The sequence below is a fragment of the Cheilinus undulatus genome, linkage group 6, assembly GCF_018320785.1.
Source record: "Cheilinus undulatus linkage group 6, ASM1832078v1, whole genome shotgun sequence".
Taxonomy (NCBI): domain Eukaryota; kingdom Metazoa; phylum Chordata; class Actinopteri; order Labriformes; family Labridae; genus Cheilinus; species Cheilinus undulatus.
Genome location: NC_054870.1, coordinates 19473521 through 19497184, shown reverse-complemented (window position 1 = coordinate 19497184; position 23664 = coordinate 19473521). Strand labels below are relative to the sequence as shown.

At 38.2% G+C, this 23664-nt stretch overlaps 1 protein-coding gene across 4 annotated transcripts in view; it reads left to right on the top strand.

The window, feature by feature from the left end:
* Positions 1–23333, top strand: part of gfra1a (gdnf family receptor alpha 1a) — a 156720-nt gene extending 133387 nt beyond the window's left edge. For all 4 annotated transcript variants that reach the window (XM_041789929.1, XM_041789930.1, XM_041789928.1 and 1 more), the window contains 3 exons: positions 4540–4721; positions 14333–14380; positions 20129–23333. In XM_041789929.1, coding sequence (XP_041645863.1) covers positions 4540–4721; positions 14333–14380; positions 20129–20278 — 380 coding nt within the window. In that variant the 3' untranslated portion in view covers positions 20279–23333. The remainder of the gene's footprint in view (positions 1–4539; positions 4722–14332; positions 14381–20128) is intronic.
* The last annotated feature ends 331 nt before the right edge of the window (positions 23334–23664 follow it).

Below are 23664 nucleotides of genomic sequence, written 5' to 3'. Positions count from 1 at the left end.
ATGCATTAAATGCATTCCCCAAGTGTGTAGGATCCAAAACACTAAAACAAAGTCTATTTTTGTTGAGTCTACTCACTAAAAATAAGTAGATTTTGAAAGTTGAGTTTAGCAAGCAATAGAGCTACTTTATTTATAGAGAATATTTTATTACAAGAAAGCTCAATGTGCTTTACTCTGAGGGTCTAAAAACATCAGCAGTTATTTCTACAGTCATTGAAAAAGCTTGTGAACAATGACATCAGAGACAAAACATAGAAATTAAACACTTGGGAGTATGAAAAGGAAAGAAAAAAGACATAAAACCACACAAAGATCACATTAACACACTTAGAGAAATTATTCATATGCTTAAGAGAATAGCTAGGTCTTTTTCTGTAGTATTAATTAAAGATACAGTAGTGATAGACCTTAGGTTTGCAGGGAGTTTGTTCCAGAGAGAAGGACCATACCTGAAGGTCCCATCACCAGCCTAGGTACAGCTTAAAGACCTGCACCTGACAACCTGAGGGGTTGGGTTAGTTGCAGGTTAGGTTATTTACTTGCAATTCCATTTATTTTAGATTGAAATGAAATAATTCAAACACAAATTTTGTTTAGTATACTCAAAAAAAGTTAGTGTAAATTGATGTTACTTTGATTTTTTGTTCATGATCAAAAATAAATGTGTAAGTTATACAAAAGATGAATCAGGCTAGTTTACATAAAATGTGTGCAAAAATTTGCCAAGATTTTTTTTTTTTTTTTTTTTTTTTTTCAGAAGATCTAGCTGGATATTTTTATCAGAGTATTTTTTTTTCTTACTGTGCCATTTTGATGAGTTTATTCTCTTAGAAACATTTTTAAATGTTAATTATCAAAATTCTGAAACTATAAACTAAAATTTGAGCCCATGACTTGTCAGTTAATATTTTTAAATACGCCGGCCCTCTCAGAGGGCTGATAAGTCTTCACTAATACCTTGCAAAAAATAACCATGATAAAGGAAGTGAAAACTCATCTATGTCAGCCCGGCTCCTGATAAAATCTCTTACAATACATACAGTTTACATTTTTTTTTTAATCTCATCCTGAGGCTAAATTTGAGATGCAAACACTCGATCATTTGTGGCCACTTTGGTTTGAGGGTACTCAGGCGTGAGGTCAAGAGACTGAGCCCATCAACACTTAAAACAAATTCATCAGCCCTCTGCTATCCCAGCTCAATGAGGCCAACTACTCAAAAATATGCACAAACATTTAAGCAAATGCATTATGTGTATGCACACTCAAGTTGAAAGTCACTAAAATAAATATGTCATGCTGAATGATTCTTCTCAGATTCAAATGCCAGTATTTGCTTATTTGGATGCAGTCTATATTTATCTAAGCTACTATGTTTTATCATTGACTTACTAAATATCTCATAACTCCTATATATGTTAGCTGATGTCATAGTTTTTTTAAGTTTCTTTTTTAAAATGAAATCATTCAACACTGATCATTTTTATACACAACGATTTGGCTGATTATTGTTTAATATACCCATGCGTTTTTGGGCATGTGTGTATGAGTCAGGTTAAAGAGGAGTTATGCAGATCCTCTCTCCATTTCTTTAGCACAGCGTCAGGGTCATAATTCACTGTTAGAGGGAAGAATATCATTACATTCAAACAGCCCCTCTGTCCAGCTCAGCTTTATTCTGATGTGAGTGTGTTAGTGTGTGTCTTTTACATCAAAGCCATAGCAGCCTATTAATAGGGCCACTAATGGACTCTAATGGTAAATAGCCACATCAGCACTCAGGTTTTTGACTGTGTGGTGAATTTATAATGGGGGGAAGTGATAACAAAACCTAAGTACCTTCTAACTCACCTTTAATTGTGGTTTAGACTGGTGCAGTATAAAGCTTTATTTGAACATGGGGACTAACAAGCTTGTGATTCATGAAAAGAATCCAGCTCAGCACCACCTGAATTACATTGCTGTATTTATGTTAAGGCAAAGTAATTACTTGCAAGTATTAACATCAGATGCATGTAGAGGTGGGTTAAGAACCTTTATAGTTTAAATATAGGGGCTTAAAATTAAATTATTGGACTGTCAGAGCAGATTGTTGGGCCTAAATGAATACACTCCTTGAACACATTGATGTTATCCCTCACTTTCCACCTCCCCTCCTGCCTCAACACTTCTTTCTCCCAGCCCTCCCTTCTTGTTTCACCAGCAAGTGTCTGTGAGACAGAAAACAAAAAAAAAATCTGCCATTAATCTGAAATGATGATATGCAACTCAAACTTGAGTCTTTTGTTGTCAGTTTTTCTCTCTTTTCTTTTTGCACAAAGAGATGAGGCCTAGGGTTAGTTCATGCAGGACACCATGGTCAGCTGACAGCCAGCTGATCCTAATTATCGCCTCTCAGCTCCCACAGCCAATCACAACTCTTTCTCTCAACACAGTGGTTTATTTAGATATGATGTTCTTCTCACTAATCCGTGCTTTCATTAATTCTGATGCATCACGCTGCTGCTGCTGCTGCTGGCAAACCTAAATCTCCTCCATCCCAGACTCTTCCTTTATAGCATAAAGCTTGTTGTACCCTCATATTCAGATTTATGCTACTATGGAACAATTGCTTTTGAACTAATTTTATTGTATTCAGTACACATTGTCATAAATGTATCTATCCATATGGGGGTTTCTAGCTATGCACTCCTTAGAAAGTTAAAATATGCTGCTTGACTAACCCAGAAAGCATCTGTTGAGCAGAGCCTTCTCCACCAAGTAAAACTGTATATCGATTCTGCAATAATATGGTAAATGTTTAGTGAGAGTTAACCTGACATGCCAAATACACTGTTTCATATAGCCATGGCATACATATTTCACATTCATCTAGGAAAGCTTGCTATTAGGGCATTAGGGAAGGCCAGGACTTTTAAAAACAAATTCTCAGAAGGTGGTTGGACAAACGTTCTGTCTGTCACATTCATCATGGGCCAATCAGAGTGACAAAACATGTGACGTAAAAGTACACATTTGCAGCTCTACAACAAACCTACCGGTAAAAGCTACCGTAGTTTAGGAACAGTGAATTATGATGTGGATTAAATGCTGTAGCCAGTTGGCAGAGGAGCGAAAGCATCTTCTCTGCCTAGAGAATACTATAGCTCTGTGTGACTCTTTTGCTCTTTTTTCAATAAAGAGATGTGGTCCGTTTCTGATTAAACTGTGGCTATACTAATGCTACAGCTGAGCTGACTGCTCCACCAGCTCCAATCGTACAGACCCACACTAACACCCCCCCTTCCTCCGTAACTCTTACAAACTCATGCAGAAGCATGTCGGACACATCTTTCCAAGCTTTCGGTCCTTTTTATTGCTCTTTATTGTATAAAGAAATGTGGTCGACTTTCAACATGAAAGTTGTTGTCTGCTGGCAATGCAACTAAACCCCACCCATAGCTACCGCCACATTCTCCTCAAATGATGCTGATTGGTTTGCCACAAAAGTTGCAGACCAGAGCATTGCAAAATGCATTCTGATTTCTAATGACAGGGAGTCTGGCCAATCCACCAGCTTTGCAAGGTTAGGAGAGAGTGTTCCTGACTGAAAATATTTTCTTTGGTGTAAAAAAGTGTTCGATCTCTTTCAGTTGTACCTTGAGGCCACACTTAAATATTATGCCCTTAGAAACAGCATTGAGAAGGGCAAACTCTATCTACCCCAACAGGTAGTAACACCTAAAGTTAGAGAGGGAGGGGTTCGGTAGAAAAAAAAAGCGTTTATGAAACATAGTTGAGCCTTTGATTGACTAATGATGAATGAGCTGGACAACAAACCCTGAGGTAGTTTAACTTTAATATTTTTTAAGATAATATTACTCCTCAGTATATTTACATAATAAATGTGACTTTGGCTTTGCCATTTTCTAATTCTGGAAGAAAAATAAATACTATAAGTTACAGTCAGCATATGAGCTTATCATGGTCAATATAGTGATAATGGATTTAACTGAACTGTTCAGGATGTTCAGTTGCTTAGAAATGTTTTTGTATACTTTTCAATAAACTTCTCTCTGAGTTGCTTGGAGTGTTCTTTTGTCTTGATGGTGTAATGGTAGCCAGGGATACTGATTCACTCATGACTGGACCACTACAATCACTTGAGACACATTAACTGCACTCAGGTGATCCCAACTAGCACCAGTTTGCTGGACCTCAGTTATATTAGGACAGTTACTTTAAATGGGGTGAATACTGTATTTAAAGCAGCCACTAATTTTACATTTGCATGTTTTGGTTTAGTTGACTTTACTTTGTAGAAATCTGTTTTCACTTTGACATTAAAAGAAATGGGGCACACTGGGCCTAAGTGCTTTTCATTTTGTTGATTGCCTGCCACAAGGTCTGCAGTCCTGGAGATAGGCAGCAAAGGGACCTTCACAGCTGCATGAACTGCTTCAGAGCTTAAGTTTACAATACTTATGTCTGCTGCTAACCTCCTCATAAACATGTACTTTTGATTCAAAGCTAAAACATTTGTTGTGTTTCATTCTTTAGGTAATGCCATACAGGCCTTTGGGAATGGGACAGATGTTGGAGTATGGCAGCCGATGTCCCCTGTCCAGACCACCACCTCCACCACTACCCCTTACCAGAGGAACCGCGAACGCAACCCCAACACTATCGACAACCACATCAACACAGGCGCTGGCATCTACCCCTTCTGTGGCAACCTACAGGTGAGACTCTGAGGTTTCTGAAATTTCTAATTCTTGTTGTCTTACATGCTAATCTTCCTTCTTCACTTGTGTATTAGTCCGAGTGTCACCAGTACTTGTTCATATATGACTATCTTGCTGTTTGCTTTAGTTATATCCGTCACTACTTGGTCCTCATCTAATTCACATTCTGTGTCTTTTGACTCCAAAACCAACAATATTAAATACATCAAGCTGAAACTCTAAAATACTAGGAAGTAAAAGGAATTTAATGAAAATTAAAAATGCTAGTGGATGTAATGTATAAAACAAACATTAAGTACAAAGCACTCTTTAGGCAAGACAAAGTTTTCAAGTAACTAAGCACCTTTTGACACCTTTTGTCTTTTTACTGGAGTTAGTGGAGACCAAAATAGCATTAAAAGAGACAGTTGATGGCAGTTAATAGTTTTATATACCAGCACTATTTGATTTGCAACTCTATTCTCTGATGGTCACATTTTACAAAATTGCACTATTGTAAGTTGTCAACTTGTAAAACTTAAAAGAAAAATAAACAAACCACTAACTATTTCACCAACCAGGACAACTTTTATGATAATTTTCCAAAGCAGTTGTGACAAATGATTGATTTGAATTAGGAAAACATGTACCTCTGCATATGTGTTTCCCTCTGTGCACAACAGGACTCTTACACTACATTTCTGAGCAGCCCCTCCTGCTCTACAGGAACAACCGTTATCTGGCTGATGAAACAGAGGGATCACACGCAGCAATCCTGAACACCAGCAATATCCTCCTCCTAGGTCAGGGAGGAAGTGGGGATAATACTGTCATTACCTGCAGAGTGAAGGCAAGGGCTCAGAGAACCTTTACAAATACAACAACAACTGGAACCTGATGGAGCATCATCAAATCACTAGTTATTTTTTTAACTCTAGCTGACAGGAAATCTTCCTGCCCCCCCATAATAATCTCCTTGCTATCAAGTTCTGTATCTCTCATTTTTTCCTAGCTGTTGCTGTTGTTTCTGAAATAGAGTTTATATGTTTTTGTTGGTATTGCAGCAATCTATTGTGTCTCCTAATCCATTCATTGTATATAGATATGGACAGTGTTCTTCTGTTGTACCAAAGTGAAGCCAGAATAGCACCAAAATGGGTGTGATAACATCTGCTGTTGATGTTATTTGGAGCCATGGCATTTCCACAACCTGCACTCAAACTTAACAAGATGTTGAAGCTCTCTCAAGTTGGTACAGTCAACAGCAGAGCAAAATGTTGTCGTGGTTTAGAGGAAACATTCATGATTGTGAATGATTATTGCTGATATGATATATACTTATCTAACTGTTTTATTAGTCGTATGTTTTTCTCTCACCTTTCTCTTATCTGCTAATCAGGTAAAGAACAACAGGAGCAGCATTAGTCAATGATGACATTAAATCCATTCTCCTTTCATCTCAAATATCTAAAGAAGGAAAATCACGAAGAATGAACAGTCAGACACAAATCTACATGATAATAACCAACAACCATGGCAGAGCCTGTGAGAACTTTTTAATTGATTTAAGTTTCAGTTCTATAGTTTGACCCATGTCCCATCTATTAATACAAAGGATACAGGCTTTGTAACTTGTACCAAAGTCTGTAAGCAGGGGATGCTTAAAATCTTTTGGCTTCAATTTCAGGCAGCTGTTGTTTAGTCCATCTTAAATTACGGTCCATGCCCTAATTAAAGAATATTAAAGAGATAAACCATCATAACATATTTCTAAACAGAACATACCTGAAATTATTATGTACTTATGTACTTTTCTGAATTTAGCAGGGCATACAACGTGTGATTTTCAGCTGATTTCTAAAAAAATTTTGAGTCACACAGCTCACTTTGTCCCACATTGGCAGCAGAGTGTTTGAGAACACAGAAAAATGAAATTTATTGCTATCTTTTGGTTGAGGTGTAGAATAGACAGGAGGACTAGTCTGCTGGTGAAATACCACTGCTCCTATTGTTTTTCACCTACCCGGTGAAACATGGAGGCGATCCCTGACGGGGCTTTCAACTCTGATATCATGCACCTGGCCCAGCTGTGGCTGGCGGGGAGTTTGGCTGTTGATGCCCTGCTGTCGGTGTGTTGGGGGTGGCAATTAAGCCGCATCAAATAACGCCACACGCTGGTTTGTTATGAGCTTTAGCTTGATCTTGCATCATTTGTTGTAAGCTGCTCCTAATTGGCTGGATGATTTTTGGTCGTACAACTGCACACTCCCTCAGTGAGAGCAGAATCCCTAACTTTGGAGCATTTTCTTCTGTAAACTGTCAGACAGCATCTTAAATCACCATGACAACAGCAGGAATACCTGATGTGCCTTCCTCAATTATAACAAAGAAAATAAACAAGCAGGAAATAGCCATACCAAACCTTCAGCTGACACAGAATATTTGTTATTATTTAGCTACTAGTTGTGTTTGCTAGTGATGCTGTTTATGTGTGCATTGTTACCAGAGTGGTTTTGTAGCAATAGAACAAGACAATATACAGTATCTGACTTCAACCTCTCTGTGTGACCAACAGATTATGTAGTGTGAGCTTAAAGATTAAATTGTGTGGTCTTGCGTCATAAAAGAGAAAGTCTCCCAGCGTGAGCTGAGACTTTACCATAACTATTATAGCTTTGGCTTGAAATCGCAGTGTACACCCAGTAGGGATGTGACGAGATCTCGTGCTACAAGATCTCGCAAGATCAAGATGTCACAAGTTTTCTTGTCGAGGTGAAAACTATCTCACAAGATCAATACTGCGCAGACACCAGGAGCAGTAGCTCCCCTGACAGAAAACAATACCAAACTGAAAATAATAAAATATTAATATTTTAATATTGTAATATTGTAAAATATTACATTTCTAAACCAATGTCTAATGCCACTGTCTCTAAGTACGACTTAAAGCTTAGTTGAGCCAGCTTACTAAAATAAAGCGTGAGTATGTTAAACTTGCTTGCTACTTAATCCAAAAAAATCAACTGAAAGATGCTAAATTGGGTATCAAAATAAAGAGAGTGCTGGAATAATTATCTTAAGGTTTATGACTGTAAAAGCCTAGTTTAACACTTACTGTCAGTTTATCCATTCTTAAATGCAGATTTTAATTAGCTCTAAAGTTGGAGCCTGGGTCATTCGTGAAAAATTAATTGGGCACCTGATTGAAACCTGAAGATAAAAGTTGTCTGAGTAATTAGTGGCCTGGGTAACACCCTTTGATTGGATTTGGATCACAGCTTTTGCCTCTGTCCGAGACTAGTTTAGATAAACAAGAAGAGAATTTAATAGGATTGCCCCTACAAACACACACCCTGAAACACACAAACATGCAGTTGAACCATCCTGCAAGTTTACTTCCCTGAGCCAGATATCGTAGATGGAAACATTTACACACTTGTTTCTGCACACACAAATACACACAGATGCAGTTGCACACATCCTCAGATGCTCGCATACACTCAGTCTGCACTGATAATGAGCTTTGCTGGTGTAGTGGTGCGTGTGTGCTGTTGGCACTGTTCTGATAGCATGTCAAGTACAAGTTAATGAGAGAGTTGTGTTTAACCACTTTTCTAGTGTGTGTCTGGGTGTGTATACAATTTCTTTGTATATTGGAGTGCATCAATGTGTGTAAAAGTGTGTGCGTGCAGTCATCAAGGCAGGCTAGGCCGTTGTAATGACACACTCTGGGGACAGGCCTATGAGAAGATTCCCTCCACTCCACATTGATCTCTCTCTTCTTCACACACTACCTTACACACACACACAAATGCAGAATAATAGCCATTAACCGGTGACTCAAACCTCTCCACTTCGAGCAAACGACAGCCCAACAACACTTACAGCAGTGCGTTTACCTCCACTTGAAAGACAAGAATCAAAGCGTAGAGAGGAAAAAAATGGAAGGTGAAAAGCTGCGCAGCTTGAAGTGAGACTGGTGCTGCTTCCATATTCCCTTTCTTGATGTTGTGAAATCGACTTTGACTCCTTTGTGAAAAGTACAGACAACACTTGGAAGACTCGTAAGCATCAAACTGAGTTAAGGAGATCCAGTTTGATGTTTTGTTTTCAGTACTGGCAATTAAGACTAAAATTCTTAGTCTTTTCAGTCATGTCAGTCTGTTAGTCAATAAGGTGACCGGTTCATCTGTCATATCTCCACCATCTGTTGGGAGTCTAATAATGAAATTTCGGACGAGTATCGTTGCTCTTCTTTCGATGGATTCTGCCAACTTTGGTTGCCCCAAACTTTGCCTAATATAATGGTAGGGGAAACACTGATGAGAGTAGAATATAACAAATCCTAGTTATGAGATTGTGTAAATTTTCATCATGGAATATGTTGGGATGCTTGGGATGATGCTAACATACTATATATTTGCTTGATCATTTCCTCATAACTGGTCATTGCACTGGTCCCAGATTCGAACTCTGCAAAAGATTCCCCACTTGCCACCCTATTTTCCTGCTTTAATTGTCCTAATAAGACTTCACGTTTAAGATCCAATGCCATGAAGGTGAAATTGGAGGATGAACGGATCCCACTCTGTGCTGGCTTAGTAACACAGATAGTAATGGAGGCATAATAGGGATTAGATGGGATCAGCTGAGCAGCATTGTTGTGTGTGTGCATGGATATGGAGTTCTTGCTGTGTGTTTACATGCCATAATGAACTGTGATATAACACCAGTATCACAACTTTGTGGAATCAATAGAAGTGTACAAAGATGTAATGAGGGCAGGGCTTTATTTCAGCACTGTTACAGAACTGCACTATAAAATTTGTGTATAGCTATCCTGTTAAGAAGAATAAAATCTCGACAAATAATAGAAATGATAAGGTATCATAGGAATATGATATAGTGATATAACTGTTGTTTTAGTTGTAGTAATTTCTAACAGTATTTAGAATATATGATTTAGAGGGGGGCAGGATAGGTGCTGCTTTTCCTATCTACCATGACAGCTCAACATTTGATACAACCAGTGATATTATCTCTCAAACCTGAAAGGATTCATGCAAATCTCAAAACAGTAGTGTCCCCAGACCAACCCTTCTATGCGAACTTGTTCTGAAGTGTGGGCCACAGCAGGGTGAGTGGGCCAGTGGCTTCCTGGTTGTGTTTTAACCAAACATAGCAGCATAGTAAAAATGTGCTGTCACTCCTTTTCTCTGCCTTTTGTTGTGTGAATACAAAGCTAGAGAAAATAATCTTTCTTTATACTCTTCCCTTGAGGTTTCAGAGAAGATTAAAACACCAGAAGGACTGCTTTACCTTTCCAATCACACAACAGACAAAGCTAGGCCCACAGCAAACCCAGCAAAGATATAACAACATATACACACATGCCAAGACAAAGAGGCAAACATACATACACATAAAGAGTATGTGAGCTCCAGGGTGCCATCAGCCTGTTCTTTTGAATACAGTTGACTCTGAACCAGGCAGCTCATGCCCTGGACAAATATGGAAATGTAGCAAATGCTAATGTGACTTTTCAGAGCAGGAAGGTATTCGACTAATACAAAACACAAGGGCACAAGGCAGGAATGTGTACTTGAATTAGTTGACATCTAATCTTTTTGAATTTGAATTGAGCATTTCAGGGGTTTAGTTATGAAGGATACTGAAAAGGTCTACATAGGTCTCATTTACATGTCACATTACATGTCTTCCAATAATGATCACCAGCAAAGTGCTCATGGTGTAATCTGATATTAAGGGTCAGACAATAACAAAACAGAGGATATCTTCATGTGAAATAGATTTCACTCTATTGAGTTAGTTTAAGGATGCCACAATCAAACAGAAATTTAAGTGACGATGAAAAGACATGGTGAAGACCACAACCAAATCTCTTTATTTTGGTAGTTTTGAGTCAGAATTCAGACCAAAGATTTGCCTCCCTTTTCTCACTAACTTGACTGAAGATAATTATGGGCTATGTTACACCTTGCTCAAAACAATAACACTTGCAGCGCATTAGCATCTGAGCATCATATAATTCAATCGATGAACTGCGCTTTATATCTGGGGAACGATGGAATAAAAAGAAATTACATGATCCAGCCAGAGCCTGAACAAAAAAGCTGAAATCAGTATACAGGTAGAGACTTTAAGGATTACCGTTGCTGTGAAAAGGACATTACATAATTGCTTCAACTGGCGAAAAGCAATGCAATTAAGTTTAGAAAACTCAAGTTAACATGTTATAACTCACTTCAACTTCTTGAAACTTATTAACTGGACTTGAATGAACTTAATTCAGTTGCTTGAAACATTTTTTATTCCACAATTTTCCTTTTAAGCAGAGAATCCCTGAGTGCATAGAATCCATTTCACTATTTTTTGTGTAGCCTTTGTGATCATGGGAAAACCAGTTTTGGTTTCAAAGAAAAGGAGAGACATCAAGAACTTGAGCAAACAACCACAGTTTACATGTTATCACGGGGAAATTTTGTTAAAGTAAATGTATTGTCTGCCTTCTGCTTTCTCTCTGTGTCCTGTTATGTCTCCTTGTGAATCTTACTGTCTCTTGATACTTAAATTTCCCACGTCTACTTCATGCCTTTCTTTTAGAAATAAGACAGATTGACAGTGCTTAAATTTGGCAGTTTCATGATCCTTTTCTATGGATTTGGATGTTACATTTTGGCACTGATGATTAGCAAGACAAGACACCCAAATATAAAAATGTTTGAATTTTAGAGTGAATATTGGCAACAAACCAGTAGAAGTATGTGCAGTGGCAGATGGAGCCCAACTTCTTAACGGAGCTTCTTTCTGAAGTCACTTTTTTAATGAAATTGTGAATAGTTTTTATGAACACCAAAATCTCACACTTGAACAATTTCAGAACGTCTGTTATCATCCTAATCTCTCTGTGTTTTTCTTTTAACTGTGATGTGAAAATGTTTGAAACTTTTAATTCATCTTCAATGAATGTAAACGCAGATGGGACCTCATTGTGAGGCCCACACTGATATGAGATATGTTTAATCACAGGATCTCTACAACTGTAGTGAGCGACTCTTGTATTTTGATACCATGTTTTGAATTCTTCCCTTGTTTTCTAAGTCTTTATGCAGAGGTCTGCAAATACAAAACGATTTATAGCTGACATTCCACTCAAACCTGGCATTTTGTTGCCATCATGTGCTAAAAACGCTGTATTAACAACAAAAAAAAGTTTCTCATTTTGTATAACTGTGTATGTTAAATCCTGTACACCCTTATCTCGGGTTTTATTTTACAATAATTAATCCAGGAGCTATTTATTATTCCGTCACACTTTCAGCCTTAGCACAACGAGCACACACTAAAATACCCACAAGCAGAAACTGGAGTATCAGGATGAATTGAGTGAATTCACAGATTAAATATTCAGGTCAAAGAAAGTGAAGATATTTTGTGCTTTGGCCTCACTAAATAATAATCTGGCAATCAGATGTTTAACTTCCCAAAGCACAACAGAAACACGTCTAGCTGCTGATTAGGTCTGTACTGTGAGTGCATTGTGGAATTGCAATCAGCACAAGCAATAATCACTTACCATATGTTTAAGAATGCGCCTGAACCTCAGAGTCACAGAGAGTGTCAGGGACATGCGTCACTGAATAAATGTCATCTTTATTTAGCTTGTCTGTTCTTGACTACAGTGTCATACATGCAGCAAACATGTGACCATGTTCATCATGAGTAACAAGGTCATACTCATAGTTACAGATTCTTTAATAAGGTATTTGAAGCATGAAAGAACTCTGAGGTTTACAGGCTTTAATTTGGAACACATGAAGTGTCAATGTACTGAAATTGATCAATAAATGTATTCCCATAGCTCTGTGTGGAGTGGATTCCCAATACAGGTACATCTCAGTTAATGAGGGTAAGCCACATAAGGTCAGTGCTGACCGGCAGGCTGTTCTCATGTGTTAAAGCTTATTCATGAAAAGTTGACAGAAAGAGAAAGTGTGGTAGGAAAAGGTGCACAAGCAACAGGGCTGAGCTCAGCCTTCAGCCTAAAAGAGTCTGGCGAATGATGGAGAGGCATGGAATTCAAGGTGTTTCCACAGTGATGGTGCTGCTGTTGGTCCACTTTGCGTCTCTGCCGTCTACCAAGAGATTTAGAGCCCTTCATGCCTCCATCTGCTGAGAAGCTTTAAGGGGATTCTGATTTCCTTTTCCAGCATCACCTGCCCACACTGAACCCAAAACTATCAGAAACTGGTTTTGCTGACCATGGTACCACTGTGTGTGATTGGCTAGCCAACTAGCCTGACCTGAACCCATAGACAATTGCTAAGAGGAAGATAAGAGATTCCAGATTCAACAATACAGAAGAGCTGAAGGCTGCTATCAGAAAAATCATGGCTTCATAACACTCCAGCAGTGCCACAGACTGATTGGCTCCATGCCACGCCACATAATCATTAATGTAAAAGCAGCTTAAACTAATTTCTGTGTGCATAAATGAGCATACATTTCCAGAAGGTGTCCAATTTGGTTTAATTTTGTTAAAGAGAAAATAAAAGCAAAACTTGTTTGAAGTCTTTGTCCATGTATAGTTTAAAACGGGTATTTGGTGTGAAAAATCACAGATTTAATTTTTGAGGTGGTACCATCCAGCCTTACCTTTGAGTATGTTGGAGATGGGGAACAGCTGGGAGGATAGGGTGGTGGGTTGGTGTGAAGGCCATGAGACATGCATGATGGAGTTCCATCCCTTTATTTGCCTTTAGATTAACCCTTATCATAATATTTATTCAACTCTGTTTTGACATTTTTGTTGAAACACAATAAACAAACTCTATAAGTGATGTTGTCACAACCAGAATTGTTTATTATTAAATAATGTTAAACACAGGAAGTCATCCAGTCATTGCTGTTGTCATAGAACAGCCTCTAACCTCGACTTTGACTGGAGGGGAATCTGTTCAGGTGTGTGTTTTAGAGAGCAGGAGAATCAAAGAGAGTGTGTTTGAGCCTGCAACAACTGCTGAATGATAAATGTGAGATGAAATCACAGTCTGGGTTTGACTGTCCCTCTGTGCTCGGCTGTACTCTTCCTCTCCTGTGAGTGAAAATATCAGAAGCTTTAAAAGTTTAACAGGCTCTCGGGGTAAACACTCCAAGGTTATTGTAGTGTTTCCAATTTAGTTTGAGCTTCCAATCTGCTTTTATGATCAGATCAGCGCCGAGCTTTCATAAAGGTAGCCACTGAACGCGACGCTTCGTCCAAGTTTAGTCACAGTGTGTGAACACTGATGTTTGGAGCTGTTGTTTAAATGTATTGACAGAATATTTTCAGCATAATGAGATTGTAGAGTGGTCCATCGATTGTTAATCACAGCAAATTAATTACTGCGGATCCTGTCGACATTAACTTCAGTGTCTGTGTGTGAGCGGCAGAAGTGCTAAAACGCTGTAGCATTGTGAGACAACATGCAAACTGTAAGAAAAAGCTATGAAGCTTTTTAAATGTGTAATGTTTTTTAATAAGACTTTCGTGTTACCAGCAGGAATGTGTTGATGTGAATGTGTTGTGTTGTGCAACTGATTTTGATTCCTGTATCTTTTTGTTGCAGGCCCAGAAGTTAAAGTCAAACTCAACTGTTGATGGGGTCCTTTGTGTGGTAAGTTCATTATCACCTCAATCTGGAGAGACTTATACCAGTTTAACAATGATTTATTTTACAAGTTTGGAAATTTTTGGCAATGTTTGAAATAGTGAAATGTCTTTGGCATATAGACTCCATCTTTATGAACTTGAAGGGGTAGTGAGGCAGACAGCATAGGAAACCCCCCCATGGAGTCTAGACACTGGTGGTGGTAATAAAGGAGTAAGATAAGATGAGTAAGAGACTTCTGAGGAGCAGGTTTCAGAGGAGCTTGACCCAGACACTGATGAGATGTAATGGAGGTGGCTGGGGAGGAGGAGGGTAGAACAGATTTGAAAATATGACTAATGAATGAAAGGGTGAATGGAAATGAAACAGTCCTCCTGCTTGAACTTACACTGAGCTTTATTAATGTCAGAAAAATCACTTTTTGAAACTCATATTTCATCATGAGACTGAGTTAAATAAATAGCACACTTCCAAGGACGTTCTACCTCCAATTAAATTTCCGGTCGATTACAAAAAAACTTTATGACTTTCAGCAAGACATAACTGTATTTAATTATAACAGTTACCTCAAGGTTAGGCGAAAAACAAAATGAGTTTTAAAGAATGTGTCTCACAGTCTTACCACATCGGCAGCAAATGTGGCTTAATTTGACTTTTTCCTCAAAACATTTTAAACAAGGCACTGAGAAAACCCTCCGTCAGCCTTTTAACTTGTTTATATCATCTAAGTTTCAAGTAAAAAGGTGTTTGAAAGGCAGCCAAGTAAGCTTTATTCTAACCATGCTATCACACTGTGATAGGTATGCCTCTTGTTTAGACTGTGCATTAAAAGTGAACACAACCCTTTCATAAATTGTACTGTTAATAAAGCTGATGCAGAAGTACCTTAAATCTGTATTCTTTTAAAGGTTGGCTGTGAGTTTCAACAAGACGTTGTACTTAATTACTTTCGTATTACTGATGTAAACAATTTTCTAATTATTTCACAACCTCAATCACTTGTTTCAGGTCTTTAATACAATTGAATAACAAATAAAATGCAAGACAAGCTGTCAACCACTATTTTCCCCGTTTGGGTAAAATTCCCATTGCCCTGTATAATGTACAGTGCATTCAGAAATTATTAAGACCCCATTTACTTTTTTGAGTGTTGTAGCCTGATGCTACAGTTGAAAAAATATATTTTTTTAATTTGTTTTTATTTATCTAATTTTATTTAACCTGGAAAACCTCACTGAGATCAATAATGTCATTTACAAAAGTGTCCTGGCCAAGACAGGCAGCAGAACAATTAACAGAGTTACAGACATGAAATATAACAGTTATAAACACAGCTCAAACAAATCCTGAATCATAGAACAGAAAGTCACTGGTCCAAACATCTACAGCCTGAAGCATCATCCTCCAATGCCTTCAGTCTACTTTTAAAAAGATTTAAAGAGACCAGCTCTTCAAGACATAGTAGAGTCTCCTGTAGTAGATTCCAGGCTGCAGGAGCAGGATACCTGGAACTACTTTTACCCATTTCAAGACAGACTTTTGGCACAGAGAGCAAAAATAAGTCTTGTGACTGAGTCACAGAGCAAAGACTGTAACTTCCAGAACTTTTCACATGAATGAAATCACACAAGTATGATGGAAGCAGATTTAGTATGGCCTTATAAATAAGGATAAGCCAATGATTCAGCCTTCACTGTCATAAAGAAGGCCACCCAACTAGATCATACAGAATACAATGATGAGTTAAGGACTTAAGTTTAGTTATAAACCTCAGTGCCCCATGGTACACAGTATCTAAAGATTCATGTTCATAGTTATGTTCCTAATTTAAAGGTGGTCAGGGGCCTTGGTTTAAAGAAATGAGGTATTCACAACATTAAAAAATGTTATTGTAATGAAATGCAGATCCTTTTTCTTATTAAATACAGAGACCTGTAAATCAGTTAATTGCAGAAATTGTTATTCTGTAAGTGTGTGAAATTGGTGACTAAATTCGCCTGATATCAATCGTAGGCCCCTATGTCAAATAAAATCGAAATCATATCGTGAGATTTTGTAATATTGGAAAATATATCACCCAAAATACTGATATCATATTGGGATGAAACTAGTGATTTACACCCCTAATTGAAAGGCATTCAAACCGTTTGCAACAACACTTGCAGTTTAGCTCAGGTTCCTCCCAGTTTTAGAGAAAAGACTTCAGCAGGGTCAGCACTTAATAAAACATCACTCATTTTTTGCATAAAGGCGTTTTAAACCGTCTCTTCTACTTATCTCAGTGAACGCTTTTAGTTGCAACCATAAGGCAATTGCTCAAGTTACCAAATAATCACAACCCATATCCTGACCTTGCTTTTGAAAGTCTCTGATCTCCCGCTGAGAGTGATTGCCACAGCAGTCCTTCCCAGCCTTTTTTAAACTCCTGGTCTTTGTAGTTCCTTTGAGGCTGGAATAGGATTGTTGCTTATCTGCTGGCTTTTAAAGTTCACAGTAAATGTCATTGTACAATAATAAGGCACTGGTATTCACTGGACTGACATTTAATAGAGGCTGGGACAGGTCTGGAGGAGATGACCCAGCTGTTAGCGTACGGCTTTATTAGCGAGCCAAAGACCCGTGGCGAAGCTTCATACAAACACCCATACACAGGATGACACATGTTAATGTGAACATGCTCAGATACAAACAGACTTTTTAGGCTCCACTCTGGTGTTCTAGTTTTAAACAACCTTTTGGAAGTTTACTGAGAAACAGGATGATTCAGGAGTTTTTATGACTGATAGCATTTAATTTAACAGTTTTGTGTGTTGTTGTCTTCTAAATCTTTTATGCACATATAAAACTGCAGCAACTCACCGTCTCAGAGGGCAAACAAATCCTGAGTTTTGAGTGATAAAATGGCTTTTGCCAATGTGTGATAAACAGATGAATAAACAAAAAAAAACAATGTTTTCCCTTTAACAAGCTGACATGAAAACAATACTGTGGAAATGATCAGCTGAGACATGAAACCTACTCATCACAGATGTGGACTCTCAGAGCAGGCAGAGTGTCTCTGAACTTACATGTTACTTATACTAAACTTTTAACGCAGAAAGGTCACATCACACAGACTCACTAATTAAACCCACAAATGCAGTTTATCTGGATAGACTGATGTGTATTTTCAAATTTTTAAAGACTTTCCAAGACTCTTTGGTGCATAATCTGCAGCTCAGTTGCAGAGCAGAGTGGTGATTACTTTAATAGACTTATCACTAATCCTTCCTCACTCATCTTTTAATAAGCTTCACACTTAATACAGTTTAGAAATCATCATCACTTTTGAATAATATTGAAATTCCAGAAGTGGGTAAAAAAACAGGACTTACTGTGTCGTTTCTACCAAACAACTACTGAGTTATTTGGTTCAAATAAATTGATGTCTAAATGTAGTTGGACTACCTGGCCATGGTGGAATACTTCACGGAGAGGGAATAAGGGACTTACAAATATATATATATATATGTATATGTATGTATAAATTATAAAGGTGCAAAGGAGTGTAAAGCTAAGGATGTATTAAACATTCTTAGACTATTGAGAAGATACACTTGATCCATACTTTTAAAACTCCATGTCCTATTAGTATCTGATCAAGTTAAAAATCTTTTTCATCTGTCCCCCTTTACTGGAGCTCTCCCCCTGGCTCGGAAGACTGCTCATGTCCCACTGCACAAGGATGGGGATAAAACCAGTCATGTTAAGTACCAGCCCATTTCCAAATCTTGGAATCCTTAGTCAATAATAAAATCAAATCCCTCCCCTCCAGTCATCCCATATTAAGTCAGTATCAACGTTGTTACCAATGATATATGTGTAATAGACAAAGGGAAGCACTGTGCTGTGTTATTTGTAGATTAACATAAAGTAAAGCTTTTGACACTGTTGACCACACTTTGCTTATTCCTGGTCTAAGCAAGGTTGGCTTGGATCATGAATCCCATAAATCCTGGTTCCAGGACTGTCTGTCACAGAGACAACAGTATGTGGTTTTGGTTCCGCAAGGCTCAATAAAAGGCCCAGTTTTATTTTAATTATATATCAACAACATTACATCTGCTGTTACACACTGTAGCATCCATCTTTATGCCAACGGCAGTTTTATATTTCTTTCCAACACCACACATTCAGCCAGTGAGATCCTTTAGCGAGTCCTTCATCAGCTGCATCATTCATGTTCATCTTAATACTGGTCTGTAACCCTAAAAAGTCCAAGTGAGTTTGCTGGGCTAATCAGATCAATTTGCAGATCTCCAATCAATTAAAAAAAATGCTGATATTGTCTCTTATCTGAGTGATCAGGATCAACCCTGGTTGCAACAAATCTCAAATCAGGTCACAGACCCCTGATAATCAGCAGGTGGTGGGAGACAAATCTTGCCCCAAGTCTAAAAATCGTGTGTTTTTAGCCAGCTTAAAAGGACAAGCTTTCACTGATTCCTTTTCCCATTTTCCAATCCAATCCTTTTTTTTATGATAAAATGTCAGTATCAGTTGTTTTTAACAAGATTTTGAGGAATTACGTTATTTTTACTGGAAAACTAGCATCATTATTTTAAGACAATTAGATGAGTAAGTCAAGATTTCATTTTAAAAGAGTGTGTTATCAAACAAAATACAGGGCAGGGGTATTTTTTTCTATTACATCTGTATTTTATTCCTTAATAGGGAGGAAAAGCAGCTTAAACAAGAGAAGAATGAATAAGTATGAGATACAACTATAAAAAGTGTTAACAGCTTTTTGAGTCAAGGTGCCCAACTCTACTTTACTTTATGTAACTATTTAGTTGACATAGCATCCTCATAGCTAAAAATGTGAAACAGCATATAGTTAAACGACGCATTTAAAGTGTTAAATATTTTACAATATCACAGTAGCTGCTGCAGTAACACTTAAAAATCAATGGCAAGGTGGGTCTACTCTAGGAAGAACAAAGCAGAGAGTCAACCTAATAGCAGGTCGATGCATGCTGAAGTGCCATGTCACAGACGGGAACTCTAACTCAATGGATAACTTCACTCATGGTGCAAATGTGTCTCACATCAAAAACAACAACAATCCATCAGAAACAGCATCCAAATACAACCAAACATAAAACAAATGAGAAATGCCAGCCACACATTCCCACCCACTACGATTTCAGAAAGTACAAGAATATTGTACTTAAGTAAAAGTAGAGTTGAACTTAGGGTGCGCTCACACTAGGCCATCCGTACCATGCCATATTCTAAGAGTGCTGAAGCCCATTTGACCCCTTCCCCTGTCCCCCATTTGGCCTGCATTCACACTGCTCAACATATCCAGGCCTGGGCACGTCATACACTGATGTCATCACACGAGGTATCCACCACTGAAAAATTGATACATGTTGATGACTCAGTATACATATGTATTGTTGTTTAGGCTGTAAAATGTGTCCTTCCGTGCCGGGGCCGCGAAGCATGCCGCGCCCTAGCACAGAAAGAATGCACTTACACTGACCAAACGTACTGGACTTTAGGCTCAAATGGGCCCAGGCATGGTACTGACGGCCTAGTGTGAGTGCGCCCTTACTTAATCAACTAGTTAAGTTATCAAAAGTGCACCCAATATTTCATAATTAGTTTCCTGAATATTAATGTTGTTGGATTTTTACAGCTTGTTGCTCTTTGCAACTTATTCTGACTGTAATGAGTTCTTCATCTCTCATTCTTCTCTCTCTCTCTCAGGACCAGATAAACGACCCAAGCACGTCCAACGCCATACTGAGGGACTCTGCTGTCTCCAGACGGCCCGCAGGCCTGGCCTCTCTGCTGCCCCCATTGCTCTGGCTGTGGTACTGCAGCATGCATGCGCTCTCCTTGCTGGGCGTCTTGTAGCCTCACAACGTCACAGCAAAAAGCTAAAATGGACTGACAGACACACATTTGTATAAAAGAAAAAGCAAAACCAGAAAATATATCCTTTCTTCTTGGTAATACCTGTTGTACTTTTATTTCTTCTGGATTCTCTCTTTTGATTCCTTCTTTGATTTTTTATGAATTTTTGAGAAGCTTTGTTGTTTTATTGTTTTTTTTTCTTTGCATTGCAGCTATGTGCTAAAAGAGTGATATTCTCTACATGTTAACTCAGTTTGGCTGTGTGTCCCCTTTGGGTATTTGGTGAAAAAATGGGGATTTAAAGCTTACGTGTCAAACAGATATAAGCAAAGGACTACATTCCAAAACACCACAGCTGGTGGATCTTGGAAAGGTACACGCAAAATGTAAGTTAGCCTAGATTTTCAGAGTCACCACCCATGTTTGTTTGTGTGTTGAGGCTAATGGTGGGATCTTTTGCTTAAAAGTCACAGTAAGTTCAGTAATGGCTACATTTTATCACTTGGGCAGCCTTTTTCGGTGTTATTCAGTCTCTGTGGTTCTGTGGTATGTTTTGATAATGATGTAATCTGGTGTTTTACATTTTTATGAAAGGTTGTGGATATACCTTACAAAAAAGTCACTTGGAAGCCTTGTTTTTTAGGGTGAACACCAATATCCTAACACATCAGAGAAGTGAGAACATGTGCGCCCAAATCGTCTTTACTGAACATGCATCGCTGCCGGCAAAAGCACACAGGCAAAGACCCACAAATACACACAGCACATATTCACACATACAGACCGAAACACTCACAGCGCCAGGCTTTTAGCGTCCTGTTTTTTTACACCTTGTTGTTGCAAACAGAGTGATACTCAGAGATCACAGAGCAGTAGGTCATTCACTGCTGTGGAAATCCACTCATTAGTGATTGTACATACTTGTTATTGTTAGAAATCCAAGCCATGCTCCATTTTTTTTAATGAAAAGCTGCTAAAGTGTCACCTGGGGGATTTTTTTTAAGTACTTTTGAGTTTTGATGTACTTTGCTGCACTGTGTCCACAAAGATGAGAGCTCGTGAGAGAAAAGAAGCTAAATGTTGTAAAGTAACTTGCACCTCTGTTGCTTCTAAGGTCAAAGCATCTGTTTCTGTCCGTTCAGTGTTACAACTCATTGCCTCTTTTGTGAAACTGTCAACATGTGTCAGGGAGGAGGGTTCGCACTTAAAATTGATCATTTGCTATTCCCCACTACCTTAAATTACTGTTACTACAGCAGGAGTTCCTATCCTTTAAATAATTACCCTTCAAATACAAGGCATTAGACATACTGAAGAAGAAGTAGACAGACTGTTGCTATATTTAAGCTGCTGACCATCAGATTTACAGCTAAAAGAAAATCTGGGCCTGTTATTAACTCTAGTTTGGAATTAGTTTAGTATTATATTGATAGCACATCTTTTTCATCAGACTTCTATTGTTTATTTATTTATTTTATTGTTTAATTTATAAAATGAATTAGATTACACTGATTTGTGTCCTGAGGAACATCCAGCCAGGGACTTTGATGTGCCAGCATAAGGGCTTTTGCTACTCAGCTAATGGCTAGGCTACATCAAATAGCATATCCTGCTAACAAAGGGCCACCTTTGTGGCACTACCAACCTTATCATGTTTGTCCAAAAAGCTGGAATTATATTATTCATGAAAAAGACTTGGCAGGAGGATCATTTTCTTTACTCTTCAGCACAACTTCATTGTCAAAATATACTTTTATATATACTATAGCAAAGAATAAGACAGTGTTGCTCCAGGTTATGGAAAAAATACATTACTGTTGTACTCAAGTAAAAGTGCAGTTACTCTGGTTTAAATTTACTTAAGTGAAAGTAGAGGCACTGGTCTATAAATCTGCTCAATTAAAAGTAAAATGTTCTCAATTAATAGTTTGCTTAAAGTACTCAGTAGCTACTGAGGAGAAGTACAGTACAGTATGATATTTTCTGTTTGGCAAAAACAACAAGGAAAAAGATCGCCAACCAGATTGTTCAGGTAAAGTCACACCTCTATAATATGCTAAAACTCACAGCAAAATTGGCACTGTTATTTACACTCATACAGAGTTCAATTTAAAACTTTCAAGTGTTTATACCAGCCCATACTGCAAATAGTTATACTACACTTATTTTACAATACAACAGCTCTGCAGTAACTCTCAAAAATCTGTGGCAACGTGGGCCTCCTCTGGGAAGAACAAAGCAAAGAGGCAACCTAGTAGCAAGCCGCAGATGGAGAACCCCTGTCAACAAAGTCCTTCATCATAGCTTTTGTCCAGCTGGGCCCTAGTCTCATTCTGGCTTTGGCTTTGTTAAGATTACTGGCTATGAGGGTAACATCATGGTACTACTATTTGCTTCTGTATGTCTAACCCTAAAATTCCACATGCTCCGTCTGCATAACAATATTTTTGCCAGAGAAAATGTATCCTTTTTTAAGTCAATCTTTGCAGCTCCACAGCAGGCACTCTAGTACAGCTTTAGGGTGTTCCATAGCACCACTTCAGACTTGTCAGGCTTTCCTGTGATTTGTTAAGAGTGATCTGATTAATCATAGGCTTTGTAGTTAATTAATAGCATATTTTGATAATTAGATAGGACATGCTTCTGAATGGCATCCAATATTTTGAAGCAGGAGATGTGGGGTCTGAGGACAGATTATCCACTTAGTAGTCAAGCAAAGATGGTGTTAATCTATAGAATATGGATTTTATCCATAAAACTTATAAAAAAAAATTAAGAGCACAGAGAATTTTTAAATGTTCTAATCAAAGTAACAAAGCTTCTTTAGCTTGTTGTGAGGTGGCATCAGTGTGATTAATTAGCATATTTTCACAGCTGTCATTAATTAATCATAATTGATCAAAAAATTTGACAGCACTAGAGATCACTATATCAACAGTACATCCAATCCTGTCACACTAGCCGCAGGTCACCAGTCTGTCACAGAGTCACAAGGGTAACACGATACATTGGATGAAAGAAATAATTTTTTTTTGGGGGGGGGGGGGGCCTTATGCACTCACCTACTAACCTGACACGCCAGATGGATGTGTGAAACACGTGTGAAACACATCCATCTGGGGAAGCTTCAATAGGAAATGTTTGAGAAAAGGCAGAGGCTTTGAAAAAAACTCGGAGTGTGATTGGGAGAACGTTCTGTCTGTCACATCTCTATGGGCCAATCAGAGCAACAAAACACGTGAGATGGGATCTTTGCAAGATAGATTCACCAGTGAAAAACAAGGAAACGGGGGTATCCATCTGCTTTGCAAGGTTACTCACCTACTGTAGACAGAAAAAAAACACAAGTGGGAAAGGGCAAGCACTGTCTGCTGCAGCAAACCACT